This window comes from Coregonus lavaretus, assembly GCF_964263955.1.
Source record: "Coregonus lavaretus genome assembly, contig: HAP1_SCAFFOLD_1500, whole genome shotgun sequence".
Lineage (NCBI taxonomy): Eukaryota > Metazoa > Chordata > Actinopteri > Salmoniformes > Salmonidae > Coregonus > Coregonus lavaretus.
Genome location: NW_028163516.1, coordinates 50325 through 68520, shown reverse-complemented (window position 1 = coordinate 68520; position 18196 = coordinate 50325). Strand labels below are relative to the sequence as shown.

Genomic DNA, 18196 nt, shown 5'->3' with positions numbered 1-18196 from the left:
ACAAGTCAATCAGAGGCCGATGGGACAGCGCACCCCCAAGGGCTACAATCAAGTTGATACATAAATTACTGAACCTCAGCCTACCCCTGCACCCACCATCCTACCCCAATTTCCCAAAACAAGTCAATATAATTACAGGCAGATTGTACCATGTACTTGCACTGCTCAAGCTAGCTCTCCATTCCACTCTGTTTGGAAGTAACCTTACATGGCTGTAAGGGGAGGCATGACTGGGCCCCAAATGAGCCAGTCTAACCATCTGCTGCTAACTGCTAACGAGCTCTGGGAGTGTTTAGGGGACATTGGGGGGCACAGGGCTGCATGACTGTAGCAGTGAAGCGTCAAACAGACCAATACCACATGTACTGTAGGGCCAGATTGGCCAAACATAGGGGAGAGATCCGCAGAGTGAGATTTGATTAGAGACTGACTGAGCACAGTTTGTGTTTGTTTTACGAAACACCATGAGCACAGTTTGAGTTAGTATCGAGACACAGTTTCACTTTCTAGCAAGAAACAGTTTGAGTTTTGTGAGACACAGTTTGAACAAAGTAACACAGTTTGAGACTTCAGTCCCCCTGAAAGCACCCACCCTCCTGCCACGGCTAAAACTGTTCCCTCAGTGCCAGTTTGTTTCCCGAGCGGAAATCAATGGAATCTCATTACTGAAAATTATGAGGAATGGCTGATATCGGATGGATCTCGCCCGCCGCTGCTTCATGCCAGCCGACTGCAGGCGGGCGCGTCCGGTGCCAGCGGGAGGAGGTTGGGGGGGCGCCTTGTGCCAGGCTGCGATTCCTCACTGAGAGATGCGGCTAATTAGCATCAGAGATGGATGGATGGCAGAGAGAACACAAGCAATTACTCTGTTCAAAATGAGAGGGAGCGAGAAAGAGAGAGGCTCAGAAGATGATATTTTTTCCTCTCATACCTCCGTTTTACCATGAAAGCGTTCCTCGTATTTTATGTCAAGACATTCAGACCCTCGTTTGAGGCGTATTGTATGCACGTGACTATAAATTGCGAGGGGAGTGAAGTGCTCCAGGAAATTCATTTCCTGTATATGCACAGTATTTTTGATGAATGCGACAGCTGGCTTTAGCTGCTTGATTGGTGTGTTTTTGCGGCACACTTAGTGGCACTCCAGACGCTTAGTTTTCTGGAAAAAAACGAGCAAGAAAGGCTGATTTTTCGAGCTTGAAAATCAACTTTTCCTTTACTCTAAAGCCCCTGTTCTTGCTGTGTGGTTCTCCATTGGCTATGACGTCTGTCTTTTACTGTGAGGAAAAGTAGTCCATCAGTCTTGTATGGCAGTCTGTAGTCCGGTTAATTTCAAAAAGCTTTATTATCCATCAAATTTCATATGACAAAAGGGTAATCCATGGTGGGAAGAGTTGGCTGCCACATGGCACTCTTAACTGTCTCAGTGCAGGAGGGATACCCCAGCCTCTCACAATGCCCCATGGGCTGCTGTGGCCTGGCCTCAGCTGCTTAGTGAGTCCAGAGAAAGTATGGCCCTCTGTAAGCTACCCTGCCTGTAGAACACATTAACTCTGCCTCTGCGATCCACAGCAACACACACACACACACACACACACACACACACACACACACACTTACACATGACATCATCAGGCTCATAACCAAAATGTGTGTGAGTTTAATAGGAAACAACATTTTATATGATCTGTTCTGTGTCCATCAATAGTTGTGGAGAGACTGCTATGAATATAATTTGTCTGCGCGTGTGTGGTTAATAAAAATGTTGGCTGAACGTCCATAATTCACTGAATCTAGATTCATACTCTACCCCGTTGCCATGGTGAGCAGTTATGCCCCGATTTGTGCATGTACTGGTGTGCGTTTGCATGCGCGTGTGTGTGTGTGTGTGTGTGTGTGTGTGTAGGATGGAGGTTCAGGAGGTTCAGACACACTCCAGGAAGTGTTAACCACCACCCCAGAGGAGTAAAGTCCTTTGGGCACACACACACTTTCCCTCTTCTATTATCTCTTTCTTTCCTTCTCTCTCTCCCTCTTATCTCCCCTCTCTCTCTCTTCCTCTCATCCTTTCTCCCTCTCTCCCCCATCTCTCCCTCTTTCCCAGAGACACATATGAGCAGACTTAACATGCAACAGAGCGGCTCTAACCTGAGCCCTGGCCCCCGGCTTACCGCTCTGCCTGGCTTCGTCCCAAATGGCACCTTATTCCCTATATAGTGCATTACTTTTGACCTGGGCCCATAGGACCAGCTGATAGGGCACTGTTCAAAAGTAGTGCACTATGTAAGCAATAGGGTGCCATTTGGAACATGGCCGACGAGACAAATGGCACACAGCAACTACAGCCATTACCCCGCACCTCTTTGCATAATGCCTTTAACCTTCACACAAAGATGGAGCGGCTCAATACTCAATACCCAAATGGCCTACCCCTAGGCATAATGTGGTTTATGCTCATGGTTTATGTCTAGCTCGAGACATGGAGGGTTTCTACATGAATTTTCAGAGGAGTAGGCTATGGGTATGGTGGTATGGTTAGGTAAAGCTTAGCCTTGTCGTAGCTAGTTACAGTTGCGGCCAAATACAGTATATTGGCACCCTTGCACTTTTGTTAAATAATAAGTTGGAACAACCCAGGCCTCTGGATAAATTGAAAATGTATATCAAATTGCATTTCTCACATGCTTCGTAAACAACAGGTGTAAACAACAGTGAAATGCTTACTTCCGGGTCCTTTTTCAACAATGCAGAATTAAAGATAAAACAATTATATAATAATGATAGTGACACGGAATAACTACACAGTGAATGTGTTGTGTGAGGAGGGGGATGTGGAGGTAAAGAGCTCTCTTCAGGGGATTGCATGTTTTTGTTCCCCCCCCCCCCTACTAACCATTACTAACCCATACTGGATAATACAGTGTCCATATTAGGACAGACGCAGACAACTCTTCCTGGCACCAAGTTTTGGAGGCAACTCCTGCTGAGATTTTAAAAAGTCTGGCTAAGATCGATACAAGTCCTGCTGAGACTGAGGCAGTCCTAATATGGACGCCATACATTTTACTAATGCTAACCCTAATACAAACCCTACGCTGACCTTTTTTACGAGGAGCACGTGTGCACCTAAGTTGAAAAATGTAGGCGCACTCAAAGAAATTTAGGGGCACAATGGAAAATATTTGAGATATTAAAGCTAGAATCCTTAATTTTTCTAAATTTTAATTAGTGGTCGCACAGCAAAATATGTAGGCGCATATGCGAGTAAAAGGGTCCTTCCCTACCACTAAGCCATTCTGAGGCTTATCAAGTGATGGTGGGGGTAGACAGACATGTATTTGTAATAACATCATTTGCCCTCTCTCACTTGACTGTAGGCTACAGCTACCACTAACCCATACTAACCCTTACCCATATACTGTAACTAACCCTAATATGAACCCAAACACTAAGCCATCCGCAGGCTTATCCAGTGATGGTGGGGGTAGACAGAGACAGACAGACAGGTGTGTAATAACATTAACCATTATGTGCCCCTCTCCTCCACAGATGGTCGTCAGAGGACCTGATACCCGCCCGGCACCCCGCTATGAGGACGTGGAGCGACAGTACGCAGCCCAATCCAGGTAGGCTGTGTGTGCGCGTCAGGGTTTGGCTCAATTCGAATTGAAGGGAGTTCATTTCAGGAAGTACATTTGAATTACAATTCAATAATGGAAAAAATTCACTTATTTTCAATGACTTCTCAATCAATTGAAAAGTAAAAGCTATTTATTTGAAAAGTTTTTACATTTCTGAATTTATATTTCAAATCACTTCCTGAATTGACTGCCAACCATGGTGCGTGTGTGCATGCACGTCTGTCTGTCTGTCTTGCTGTCTGTTTTAAGCCACCATCAATACAACACACACACGGCAGCAGAGATAGTAATCCTCTTTAGAGCTTATAATTAAATCTGGAGTGTTTACCTTGAGAGAGCCTCCTCATCCCGGGAGTAGCCCTGATCAGCTCCTGGGAGACAGAAAGGATAGACGGAGGATGGATCCTTTCTCTGCGCCACAGAGGTCCGTCCACCTGGATTATGCATGAGCATGATGCGGTTCTGTGCGACTCAGTTAGTAGAGCACGGCCCAATGCCAAAGTCGTGGGTTCGATTCCGTCTGGGACCACCCATACGGAAATGTATGCACGCTCTACTGTAGGTCGCTTTGGATAAAGGGTCTGCTAAATGGCATATATTATCATTAACAATTACGACGTTACTCTATCCGTCTGACTCAACAACCTCATGTCAAATGGCACTTACACACGTGCACACATGTAGACTTAGTACATGCTGTACACATACTCAAACACTCACACACTCTTTCCCCTCTACCCCCCACACACTCTGCTGTGTTAAAGTCCCCCAGCGCTAACCAGACCACACAGACCAGGAGAACACACCCCGTAGATCGGTGCAGTGTGGTGGGCCTTGGAGACAACCAGGGCACACAGTGGAGTCGTGCGGAGAGAGCAGTCATTTCACGGGTTATTGCTCCGGCTGATATGAGGGGCACCAGGGAGAAGGGAGCGGAGCCACTCTCAGACTGAGATATACTAAAACTAAACAGAGCATACACTGACAGGAGCAGTGTGACTGACTGGGTCTGGAGAACTGTGTCTGTACTAGACTGTGAGCTAAAGCCTTTGTGTGTAGGTCCTTCCTGAGCTAATGCTAAGCTTATGCTAACACACGTCTCAGACTACATAACTCATGGTTACTCACAAAGGCTCCTCAGACTGTTGACCCCCTGAGCTAAAGCCTAGGTGTTAGTTTGGGGCGCTAACACAAGTATTCAGGACTCAGACAACTTTTGGTCATCACACAATCCACCTCTGTTACAGTAGCACTGGTGGTAGCAGCTTGACACTGACTGAGGGGACTTTGTGGCAGTTGACGATAGTTGAAATCATGGGCGTCCATTGCTTTGGCCAGTGCTGTAACAATACAGTACCTTGCCTGAGACCTGAAGGCTTAACTAAGTTAAGTTATCTTAGTTTAGCTACGTCTTCACTTCCATTGTCAAAGCTTATGTTTGCGCTCAGAGGGTTAACATGGTCTTGAGTCTTCTAGACCAGCATTTCTCAACTTCGACCGGCGTCGAATCGCAGGCGGTTAAATGAACTGTCGAGAGAAATGTCAGAGCTGTCGCTTAGCCCTCTCTTCTGATTTTAGTTATAGTTGTTAACCCCATAAGCATTTGTTCCACTCTCTGTGTGAGACTACAGTACACAGAGTGACAGGGCATTAAACCGCTGGTTGGGAGCAACACGTCTTCAGCACCAAAACAAAGAGAAAGAAAGTGCCGCAAGCACTGCCTCCGAAAGATTCATTCCAAATCTTGTATGTTTGCTCTCTTGTTTTAGATGTTCACTCGAGGATGAAACACAAGACCTGTACCCCAGAAACACTACATCTCCCCGAAGCGTCAATACCAAGATGGGGGGACCTACATTTATTCCCGGAATTTGACAAAACAAAGAGAGAGAGATGGGGAGGTTGAGAGATGTATTTCTGAATTTTGGAGGGGGAAAAATACAGAAAGAAGGAGAGAGATGTGAAGAGAGGGAAGTGAAATAAATGTGTTTTTTCAAACCGAGCTGAACTTTGCGCGAGATCCCCCCCGGGCCCAGCTCATTGAAAGCCATTTCCTCTCAAATCAGTGTGTCTCTGCTGTGCGGCTGTGTTGCATTAGCATACATTTGGCCTGTCTTTTGTGAGGAAGGAGCCGACACTGGATGGGGATGGGGCTGCACGTCTGGAAGTCCAGTGCCTTAGGGGGAATGGTGGTACCCCACTATCCTGCCCCACCCCATCCCAACCCCTGCTCCTGTAGTGGGGATCAGCTTTTCCCTACTCTGGGGTTTTGGTGCTTGGGGGGACAGGGAGAGAGAGGGAGTGAGTGGGAGGGAGGGGTAAAACACACACACACACACTACCCCATATGGAGCACATTAAGGTCATTACTGATCTGAAGCACTGGGTCATGGGCTCCACGGCTCAGCCCCAGGTTATCCAATCAGAACGGCCCATGGCCCATAGGTGATTGGATTAGGCTGCTGATCTGGGGTTGTGTACGGGAGGGGTGGTCGCTGGGCTGATAATTGTGTGATTAATGTGCAGCCGGTGGCCAGTGCTTCAGATAGAGGACTGATATTACCCTCATCAGCTGGGGTCTGCAGAAGATGTGTGTGTGTGTGTGTGGGGGGGGGGGGGGGTATGAAGGGCACATTTAAAGGGGAATGGAAACACTAGGATTTAGAATGGAAGCTAACTGTAACTGTAAATCGCCATATTGGCATTGTTACTTCACTGGCAGGAGATAACTTTTTGGAACTCCCAAAAATGGCTGAATTTACCGACTCTGAGAATGAGTTTATTACAGAGAATGAAATAATTAGTTAGGGAGCCAATAAACGTACTGAAGCAGTTCATGTTTGAACCGATCGTTGCCCCAGATCAAAGAGTTTGTTCTCGTAGCAGTAACGACACAGATATACCGCCTTAAACACCTCAGCTAGAGGGTCGGCGTAGCAGTGACACAAACTGGTGTGAGTGGGGATGCTGCCAGATAATGGCTAGAGTAGGATTGTGTGTGTTGTAGAGCGATGGTGGCGATCCAGCACAAAATCCCAGCGGATGGCGGCTGTATTACATCCAGTCAGAGGTTCCTGTCAGTCGGTCTGGATGGCGACGTATTTATTGGACGTGTCACTAATCCTTATGAAGGACTTCCTGGCAGAAGAGGTTACTCGACCAGTCAGCAGCCGGTATGCTTGTTAAAGAATTGCTGAAATTTTGCTTGATTATATATTGTTTAAGGTTAATTTCAGTAGTGGGTAGGTGCTCAATATATATAATCAGTATCCTATAACGATATTTATCACCAGCGCTGTTTGGCGCAATGGTAACACATTCAGCTTTTGATTAGAAGAGTTCGAATCGCAGACAGCATCACGATTCATGAATTCTCATTCTAACCAATAATGGGGCGTGCTCATAATAAATACATTGTGATTGAGTTTCGGTATCAGACTAACTTTTCTTATGATTTTGTTTGTAGAGCATACAGGCTGGCAGTTTATTGCCAGTTCACCCAATGGGCACAAGGGAGAATTGGACGAGGTGTACGGCGTGTGTCGTTTCTTCCATAAAGCGCGCATACCCAGAAGCAAGAGGCATTTACATAGGGTTTGAATTTGAATAAAACCAGTTAATTTAGTAAATCTAGCCTGCTGTAATTATTTTCAAGACATAGACCTAATGCCTGCGCCTTATGTAAAAATACTATTGGTTATAGAGATGTTTTTATGTGAAATGCACATGTTTAGTATTAGTGGATTGAATACATCTCTTTGCTTAGATTTACTTCCTAAAGTGTTTCCATTCCCCTTTAACTCCAGAGCTACTGTAGTAATGTAAACGTCTTCACAAAGCTTGCTGATCTCAGCAATGCAAGGCTACGTGTCTTCAACACCTGAGGACCAGTCTGACCACACACACACTCTGCCCCTGACTTTAACCTCCCCTGGTCTCAGCTCAGTAGTTTTGTTCCACGGCACCTATCTCCGACCCACTGACCCGTGTTCTCTTCTCTCCTAATGATCCGTGATTGGAGCTGTGTGCGTTTTCTCCCTTGTGAGCATGACTTAGCTCTCTGACAGATGGCCACGTAAGCATTGTATGTCAATTGAACAGGTGCATGATGGGTAAATGGTTGATCAGCACATGAGCATTGGTCTCTCACTAAAGTCATCCCTTGTCTGTCGGCCCTGCATAAAAGAACATAATTGGTTAAAGAAAATTGTGATAAATAAAAAAGTATACCAGTTTCATTTAAGGACCCAAAGGATTGACAGCCATCCCATATAGATTGCAAAATAGTTGGGAAGAGATTTTTGACGTACTGATTCCATGGCATAGTGTTTATGAACTGATACGCAAAACGACACCGGATTCAAAACTTATAATTATTATACAAAATTCTTGCTACCAATAGAATGTTATTTATATGGGGGATACAATCTTCCCAGCTCTGCAGATTTTGCTGCGAAGAGACAGAATCATTAGATCATTAGTTTTGGTAGTGTCCATTTGTAGCTTGTTTTTGGACACAGGTCCAGGAATGGCTGAAGGATTGCAATATTTACCTGGAGCTAACCCTGCAGATAGCACTACTGGGTTTTCTGAAAAGTCATAGTCAATCGATCAATAATATAATAATCCTTATAGCAAAAAAAAAAAAATCAATTTACAATCTGTAGAAACAATGAGAATAGAAGGCTTCAGAACTTTTGTGAAACATCACAGTACAGTTGAAAAATATATGGCAAATAGAAATCCAATATGGATGGTGTTAAGAGATAGATGGGAGGTGTTGAATGGAGCTGAAGGATGGGACTAATAACACCTAACAACAACTAATAACAGCAAGGTAACTAATGTAAAGCATACTGTGTCCATAATAAGTATATAGGTTGAGAGCTTTTGTAAAAGAGCACAGTTAGAAAGATATGGCATACCGGATGGACATCATAAAAATGATCAGCGAGGTTGAGGGTAGAGGAAGTTCAGGAGTAAAAACAAACAAAATAGAATTATTGTAAAATTGACTGTCCATAAAATGTATATAGTATGTATAAGCTGGAAGTAGAGGCCTAAGCGTTGTTGTTTACTCCAATTAGGGAAGGGGTGGTGGGGTTGGAAAGTAATAAAGATAAATATATTTTTAAAAATGATGCCTTTATTGGCATTCTAAGTCATTTTAGGTTTCTCAGACCCAAGAGAAGACTTAAACGTAGATGTTCCATACCGTCTTCCTCATTCACGATGCCCCTTAACACGGGACCTGATCTGGTGCTGTATGTATCAAGTGTCTCAGAGTAGGAGTGCCTTATGATCACAATGAATACAATTACAATGGACACGAGGGAACTGATTCTAGATCAGCACTCCAACTCTGAGAAACTTTGTGAAAACGGGTCCTATTCTGTTCTTCAAGTCTCTGCGGAACCTGTTAAGAAGGGATTTGACCTTTTTTGTTTGGCGTCGGCGCATCATTGCTCCCTTTTATTGCAGTGTGTTGCCGTTTTGGTCCTAAGTAAATGCAGGACCCTGCTAACTCTGTTTCCGATGAAACAGAGGGGCCCGTAATGAAATCAGTGTTTTGGAAATTAAACCGGTTTAGCCGTTAAGCTTTCATAAAGGCATCGTGTCAGTGGGCTCTGGCTGCCTGGAGAGCTCGCTCTCTTTCTGTCTCTCTCTTTCTGTCTCCCTCTCTGTTTATCCTTTCTTTTTCTCTTTTTATCATTCTCTCTTTTTCCTCTTTATTTCCCCCCAATCCCTTCCTCTCTCCCTCTCCCACAGTCACCGAGGCAGGCACAGGCATTTGTGGAAAATGAAATCAATCAAGGATAAACACACACTTTGAGCTCCCCGGGAGAGCGAGAGGGGGGCGAAACACAAAGGCCATCTGCGACCGCTGACCACTGACCAGACCAGTGAAGTCACAAAACAGACGGAAAGATCTAGTCAAGGCTGACAATGTATTTTAGATTTTTAATTGGCCACCAGGATATCTGGTAGAATTGTTGATGCTATTCAGTCTCATTTTAGTGCGTGTTACTCCTAGGTAAAGGTCTCTGTGGGATACAGTGCTGCAAAGTGTAACTGATACTAAAATGTACACTGTCACTATAGAGTACACAGAGTGATGGCAAACACAGAGACATTTTAAGTGTGGGTGTGTGCATGCGTGTCTATGTGAAAGCCCTCTCCCCAATGTTTATCTAGGCTGGTTTGATTAACACAAGTAACCTCTCTCTATAGCAGCCTAATGGTTTTCCTTTAAAGGGATACTTCGGGATTTTGACAATGAGGCCCTTTATCTACTTCCCCAAAGTGAGATGAACTTGTGGGGACCATTTTTATGTCTCTGTGTCCAGTATGAATGAAGTTAGTGGTAGTTTTGCGAGCCATTGCTAACTAGCGTTAGCGCAATTAATGGAAATCTATGGGTATCTAGTTCTGGGGAAGTAGATTAAGGGCCTCATTGCCAAAATACCGAAGTATCCCTTTAATGAGAAACCAGCCTGGTCTGGCTTCTGTCTCTAGTGCTCAGCCTGCCGTGTGTGAGTCTGTGTGTATGTCTATCCATCCATCTGTCCTTTCTTTTGGAAAGTCCCTAGCACAAACTGAAACACTCACTCGCATGCACGCATACACACACACACTTATGCAGATTGTCAGTAAGTGCTATGGACCCTCCAGAGAATGGGTTAGATCCCTTCCAAGCAACCTGGCTGCTAGCTACCAACTGTGTTCCCTCCCACCAGTAGGGGGTATTGGGGGTCAGATAAGAACCACAGGGCCTAATTTCCTTCCGTTTACTTGGGCAGGTGCAAATAGTCCCCCTCACTCACCAGGGCCAAATTCCTCCTTGTCGTAAGGCGGAAACTATGCCCAAATGTCATTGCGCACAAAAACACACAGCGCATAGACACACACACAAGACACGGCGCATAGAGACACACAGACCACATAAACACACACCCCACCAAACACACCCCTTCTCCCCATTTTCAGGCCACATCTCAAGGGCTGTTTGCATGGTATAGGCTATGTCCAAAAATGTAAATGGCACCCTTTAACCTACATAGTGCACTACTTTTGATCAGAGCCCTATGGGCCCTGGTCAAAAGTAGTGCACTATATAGGGTATAGGGGGCCATTTGGGATGCAGCCATAGAGTGGTGACAGTTAAGAGGTGTGAGTCTGATTCATTACATGGCATGTTATTAGTAGCGTTCACTTGGCCCATGTGGATAGGATCACACCTCCCTCTGTCAGGTTGTATTACATGCACAACATGACCAAAAGTATGTGGACACATGCTTGAACATCTCATTCCAAAATCAAGGAGTTTGTCTCCCCTTTGCTGCTATAACAGCCTCAACTCTTCTGGGAAGGCTTTCCACTAGATGTTGGAACATTGCTGCTTCCATTCAGCCTCAAGAGCATGATGTTGGACGATTAGGCCTGGCTCGCAGTCGGGTGTTCCAATTCATCCCAAAGGTGTTCGATGGGGTTGAGGTCAGGGCTCTGTGCAGGCCAGTGAAGTTCTTCCACACCGATCTCGACAAACCATTTCTGTATGGACCTCGCTTTGTGCACAGGGGCACTGGCATGCTAAAACAGGAAAGGGCCTTCCCCAAACTGTTGCCACAAAGTTGGAAGCACAGAATTGTCTAGAATGCCATTGTATGCTGTAGCCTTAAGATTTCCCTTCACTGGAACTAAGGGACCTAGCCCGACCCATGAAAAACAGCCCCAGACCATTATTCCTCCTCCACCAAACTTTACAGTTGCATTCAGGCAGGTAATGTTCTCCTGGCATCCACTAAACCCATATTAGTCAGTCGGACTGCCAGAGGATGAAGCGTGAGAACACATTTCCAGAGAATGCATTTCCACTGCTCCAGAGTCCAATGGCGGCGAGTTTTACACCATTCCAGCCGACACTTCGCATTGCGCATGGTGATCTTAGGCTTGTGTGCGGCTGCTCGGCCATGGAAACCCATTTCATGAAGCTCCTGACAAACAGTTATTGTCCTGACGTTGCTTCCAGAGGCAGTTTGAAAGTCGGTAGTGAGTGTTGCAACCGAGGACAGACGTTTTTTATGCGATATGCGCTTCAGCTCTCAGAGGTCCCGTTCTTTGAGCTTGTGTGGCCTACCACTTCGCAGCTGAGCCATTGTTGCTCCTAGACGTTTCCACTTCACAATAACAGCACTTACAGTTGACTGGGGAAGCTCTAGCAGGGCAGAAATTTGACATACTGACTTGTTGGAAAGGTCATAGGATGCCACGTTGAAAGTCACTGAGCTCTTCAGGAAGGCCATTCTACTGCCAGTGTTTGTCTATTGAGATTGCATGGCTGAGTGCTCGATTTTATACACCTGTCCACAACGGGTGTGGCTGAAATAGCAGAATTCACTAATCCACAATCACCTATACACTCGCATACATGCAGTTTGAAAGCTCTCTTTGTGCCCTCCTCTCTCTCTATCTCTACTAGCGTTAGTGAGAGTAGTGTTCTCACTGTCCACTCACAGGCATGCTCAGTGTGTCTGGCTCTGCACCTGTTGACTGTGTGTCATAACGAGTCGTGTGTGTGTGCTTCCCTTGGGAGATCTCTGAGAACTATAGTGGGGCTAGGCATGCCAGATATCAACAGCATGTGGTTTATGTAGACTTGACCACCCAAACACGGACACACAGGTGGTCCCTTATCATTCAGCACAGAGGCCCCTATGACGTCACTAAGGGCCCAGAAAAGCGATAAGGAGGGAGAGAGCGAGAGATGGAGTGTGAGAAAGATGTGAAGGAGAGAAAAATGAAAGCCAGAGGTTTCATCACTAGTGATTAGCAGCCGGCCAGCGGGGGGTGTTGAGGGAGGGGAGAGCACCTGAGCTTTCACCCCAGCACAAAGCCACCCAAACAGGCTTCCACATCACTCCCCTTTTCCTCCATCTCCCCACTAGCCTAAACATCTCTCCACCAGCTTACACAGGCCAAATCTGCTCCGAAATGACCCTTTCACAGCATCCCATCTATCCTTTTATCCATCTCTCCGTCCAAAGATGAAGGGATGGCTGGATTGAGGAATAGATAGATCCAGACACTTTATTGTCCTCAAAGAGGATGTAGAGCTGGCGGTGGGATGTGGTTTATGGTCATGTGTGAATAATGCCTCTTTGGGGAAGTGCGCATGTGTATGAGTGTGTTTGTGTGTGTGTGTGTCAGGAGAGGCAGCTGAAGATTAGTGAAGTACACCCTATCCATGGAAAGGTCGTACTGGGCCCCACTTACCCATTGGGACTTGTGTGCATGCGTTCATGCATGTACACACACACACACACATACATGTGCAATGTGATCTCACTGGCCTGGGGTCACTGCTGGGCTGGACAGGGTGTGAAAAGGAGAGGTGTTTGTGTGTGTGTGTGTGTGTGTGTGTGTGTGTGTGTAAAAAGCATGTTGGTATCACAAATGCATGTATGGAAATGGACAGGGAATTTACCAGTGCAGTTTCCCCTCTACTGTCACCTCTATCTGATCTGGGAGAAGGCATAGTTTTGGGCTTTGGTCCTTGTTGTTGGCTGTGTGTGTAACGTAGCCCAGGCAGAGCGTGAGCAGGGAAAAATGTGAATGGGGCTGTGAAAGGTGATCCATCCTGCCTCTGTGAGTCGCCTTGCGTGTCTCCTTACCCCAGGAGCTTAGCTCCCTAATCACCCCACAGTCACTGGGAGGGAATCGGAGACACCCAGCTGCCTGCAGCCTCCTTACTGCTCTACCCCTTGGGTCACACGCACTCACACACTCAATCAGATATAAGCATTTACACACAAGCGTACACACACTTGCACACACACACAAGTTGACTGAAAACATTTTTATTCACGTATTGGGCCAGAATCAGAGAGACCAGACAAAATGACCAGACCAGGTGGCTGGTTACCTTCACTGCTGTGATGGGGGAAAATGGTCTACACTATCTAATGTTTCTGTACTGTGTGTCGTGTGTCGCAGGAGAGCGGACCCAAAGGACTACCCCATCCAGTCTAGGACAGCACCCGGTTACCCTGGTAGAGACAACTACTACCCCCCTAGAGAAGCCCAGCCCCACCCCTCCAGCCTGCCACGGGCCATCTCGCTCCCTGGGCCCCCGCAGGTGGACCCCAGGTACTACCCATCCTCGCCCCACCAGCACCGGGCCACCCACCGCCAAGATGTGCCCCCCACAACAGGCACCCGCGACCCCCGCTATGAGACAGTGGGCAGGGCTGGGTACCGTGACGCCAGCCCCGGCCGTTTCGCCAGCCCTGATCGCTCCGGCGGCGGCTACAGGGATGGCAGGCAGCCGGACCCACGCCAGAAGAACGCCATGATCGGAGCAGTGTAGGTGCGATAGCTAGATGGACTCAGATTAGGGTTGCAGAATTATTTCCCCAAATTCCCAGATTTTTCCGAAATACTGGTTGGACGATTCCAAGGTTTTCTGACCTTATTTTGGGAAGATTACTGATTACTGCAACCCGAACTCAGACACACTCGTTCCTTCTCTACAGCCCCCTGTCTGAAAACATCCTCGCCCCCCTACCTCGTTTGGTGTCTGCAGATCTGAAGGAATCAGATTGGTGTAAGCAATAAGGCTCCAACTAGATGTCCAATGGGCTTGAGCCATACTGCTTACAGGGCTTTGAGATCTACAAACATCAAAGCGGTAGGGGAAGGGTCGCATCCCAAATGGCACTCTATTCCCTATGTAGTGCACTTATTTTGACCAGGTCAAAAGTAGTGCACTGTGTAGGGAATAGGGTGCCATTTGGAAGGGGTGGTTTCTGGAACAGGCCATCATCGGAACACCACTCCTCTCAGCTGCAGACATGTTTCAGAAGCAGTAAAGTTCTATATGTGTACTGTATGTACAGTATGTATAGTGACATGTTTAGAAATGTGTGTGTTTCTTTATGCATGTGTGGGGATGTAAATAATGACTTTAGATTCACAGGGGTCCCGAATGACTGGATGTAGTAATAATGTACAGATCGGATAGAGACTTTTAATTGAATACCAGCCGAGATCTTGCAGGGTTGCTGGCTTGCACAAACTTTTTGCACAAGCTTAAAAACAGGCCCCTCCCCTTCTGCAACAACAGTGAGAGGCTAGGGATGGTGAAGTTAGGGTTTCGATTCAAATGGCACCATATTCCCTAGATAACGGAAGACAAAAAGACTGGACAGGAAGTTGACACTGGACAGGAAGTTGATCCTAAGAAACAAGGTCAGAGGAACAGGAAGTGAGGAACAGGAAATGAAGTCAACATCGAAGCATCTTTGCCCTCCTGCCATGTCCCTTCCATCCGCCTTTTAGATGTGGGTGTTTTTTTGAATGTTTTTTGTTTTGTTTTGGTTGTGGCCTTTGCTAAAAACATTCCATAAGCTGTTGTTTGCCTATAACAAAATTCTGCCACCCATAATGTGTTTTTTTAAGTAAAGTTTAATGTGTGTGGTGTTTATGATTAAAACGGCTATGTCAAATTTGGGTTATGTTATCACAAAGACGCTGTTGAACAAATGAAAAGGTACGCTCTGTGTTGACTAACTATATTTATTCATCACATGGTCTGTGTTCCAAATGGCACCCTATTCCCTATATACTGCACTACTTTTGAGCAGAACCCATATGGGTTGTGTCCATAGCCCTATGAACCCTGGTCAAAGGTAGTGCACTAAATAGGGAATACGGTGCCATTTGGGACATTGCCACAGTCTCCAGAGATGAAGGCCTAAGAGAGACACTTAAACATGTTACTCATATGCACTGGGATTATCCTTTCTCGCCATTGATATCATTTCCCTTGTGTGATGGTAAAGATTCCCAACGCTGACCATATCATGTCATATTGTACGTTAATGATGATACATTTTAACCTTTGTTTGTAAACGCATGTTTTTATATTATGCTTTGCATTAAATATACATTGTAAATGATCATATACAGTATGCAAAGATTAATTAATTTATTGTTCACCAATTTAGCTGTCTCAATTTACAGGATGATGAAATTACGAAGTTATGCAAATGATCACGATTATAAATCACCAATATGATGACTCATCTCGCCCAAATGATTCATTAAGATTCTCAACCCAGTTTAGCCTTCCCATTCGAGATAAATTAGCCCTCTACGATAACAGAGAGGTCTAGGGTGCTTCCCAAATGGACCCTATTCCCTATATAGTGCACTACTTTTGATCAGGGCCCATTGGACCAGCTCATAGGGCTCTAGTCAAAAGTATTGCACTATTTAGGGAATAGGGTGCCATTTGGGACTCAGACCCAGTCTTACTGCTAATAAAGACTGAATCACCCTCAACAATTAAGACTGAGGAGATCTCAGCGCTGAAGTGATTACCACCCAATTTGCTCCCACAGAAAAGGAAGATCTGGCTGATTGGTTGAAATGAGGATAATTAGAATCTGTGGAGAGCTCATTTTATCAGTTAGTGTTTAATTACCACCAAGGCCAGTCAGTGTGTTTGACAGTGCACTGTTTTTGACCAGGGTCCGTAGGGCATATTGTGGCCGATTCCGACCCAAGTTAAGCGTGCGTAAATGGAACGTAATTCCCTTTTATGCACTTTGTGTATTCTGACCTTGAAATTAAGCATGAGAAAAGCATGCTGTTCACCTGCTATTCATTTTGGGTGGAGATCTAAGAAACTAAGGTGCGGTTGAGGTGTGTTTACAGATACGCTGTATTCTGACCTTGACTCAATTCCACAACCTTTACGTGTGAGGAAACCATGAATAACATAACATGATATGTATTGTGTCCCCTTTTCCACAGTGAATTAGGCCATAAATAGCTATGCAGTTATTCAGAATTTTTATTGTGGGCCCTCATAATTTGCGTGGATGAAATCTGGAATACCAAGCTATATGTTTATGTAGGGCTGAACCTGCCGAGTTGATGTATGCGCTTTTAAATGTTTTAATTATATACCCAGGCTTTTCTCAGTTTTATTTTACAATTGGTATCATGTTAAATATTAGCTACTATCAGGAGCCACCGTCAGCAATACCCACATACATTTATACACTGAACAAAAATATAAAGGTGTAAATATGTAAAGTGTTGGTTTCATGAGCTGAAATAAAAGATCCCAGAAATGTTCCATATGCATAAAAAGCTTATTTCTCTCAAATTTTGTGCACAAATTTGGTTACATCCCTGTTAGTGAGCATTTCTCCTTTGCCAAGATAATCCATCCACTTGACAGGTGTGGAATATCAAGAAGCTGATTAAACAGCATGATCTTTACACAGTTGCACCTTGTGCTGAAGACAATAAAAGGCCACTCTAAAATGTGCTGTTTTTTCACACAACACAATGCCACAGATGTCTTTTGAGGGAGCGTGCAATTGGCATGCTGACTGCAGGAATGTCAACCGGAGCTGTTGCCAGAGAATTTAATGTTCAATTCTCTACCATAACCTGCCTCCAATGTCATTTTAGAGAATTTGGCACTACAGTGAGGGAAAAAAGTATTTGATCCCCTGCTGATTTTGTACGTTTGCCCACTGACAAAGAAATGATCAGTCTATAATTTTAATGGTAGGTTTATTTGAACAGTGAGAGACAGAATAACAACAAAAAAATCCAGAAAAACGCATGTCTAAAATTTTATAAATTGATTTGCATTTTAATGAGGGAAATAAGTATTTGACCCATCTGCAAAACATGACTTAGTACTTGGTGGCAAAACCCTTGTTGGCAATCACAGAGGTCAGACTTTTCTTGTAGTTGGCCACCAGGTTTGCACACATCTCAGGAGGGATTTTGTCCCACTCCTCTTTGCAGATCTTCTCCAAGTCATTAAGGTTTCGAGGCTGACGTTTGGCAACTCAAACCTTCAGATCCCTCCACAGATATTCTATGGGATTAAGGTCTGGAGACTGGCTAGGCCACTCCAAGACCTTAATGTGCTTCTTCTTGAGCCACCCATTTTCAATGCCCTGGCTGAGGGAAGGAGGTTCTCATCCAAGATTTGACGGTACATGGCCCCGTCCATCGTCCCTTTGATGCGGTGAAGTTGTCCTGTCCCCTTTAGCAGAAAAACACCCCCAAAGCATAATGTTTCCACCTCCATGTTTGACGGTGGGAATGGTGTTCTTGGGGTCATAGGCAGCATTCCTCCTCCTCCAAACACGGCGAGTTGAGTGGATGCCAAAGAGCTCCATTTTGGTCTCATCTGACCACAACACTTTCACCCGTTCTCCTCTGAATCATTCAGATGTTCATTGGCAAATTTCAGACGGGCATGTATATGTGCTTTCTTGAGCAGGGGGACCTTGCGGGCGCTGCAGGATTTCAGTCTTTCACGCGTAGTGTGTTACCAATTGTTTTCTTGGTTACTATGGTCCCAGCTGCCTTGAGATCATTGACAAGATCCTCCCGTGTAGTTCTGGGCTGATTCCTCACCGTTCTCATGATCATTGCAACTCCACGAGGTGAGATCTTGCATGGAGCCCCAGGCCGAGAGAGATTGACAGTTATTTTGTGTTTCTTCCATTTGCGAATAATCG

The 18196-nt window shown here is 45.4% G+C and overlaps 1 protein-coding gene across 1 annotated transcript in view; it reads left to right on the top strand.

Annotated features, from left to right (window-relative positions):
- LOC311118042 (partitioning defective 3 homolog B-like) overlaps positions 1 to 16785 on the top strand; it is a gene marked incomplete at its 5' end in the record, with an annotated part of 63381 nt that extends 46596 nt beyond the window's left edge. The window contains 2 exons of the mRNA XM_084192918.1: positions 3550 to 3626; positions 13635 to 16785. Coding sequence (XP_084049044.1) covers positions 3550 to 3626; positions 13635 to 14007 — 450 coding nt within the window. The remainder of the gene's footprint in view (positions 1 to 3549; positions 3627 to 13634) is intronic.
- Positions 16786 to 18196: the final 1411 nt, after the last annotated feature.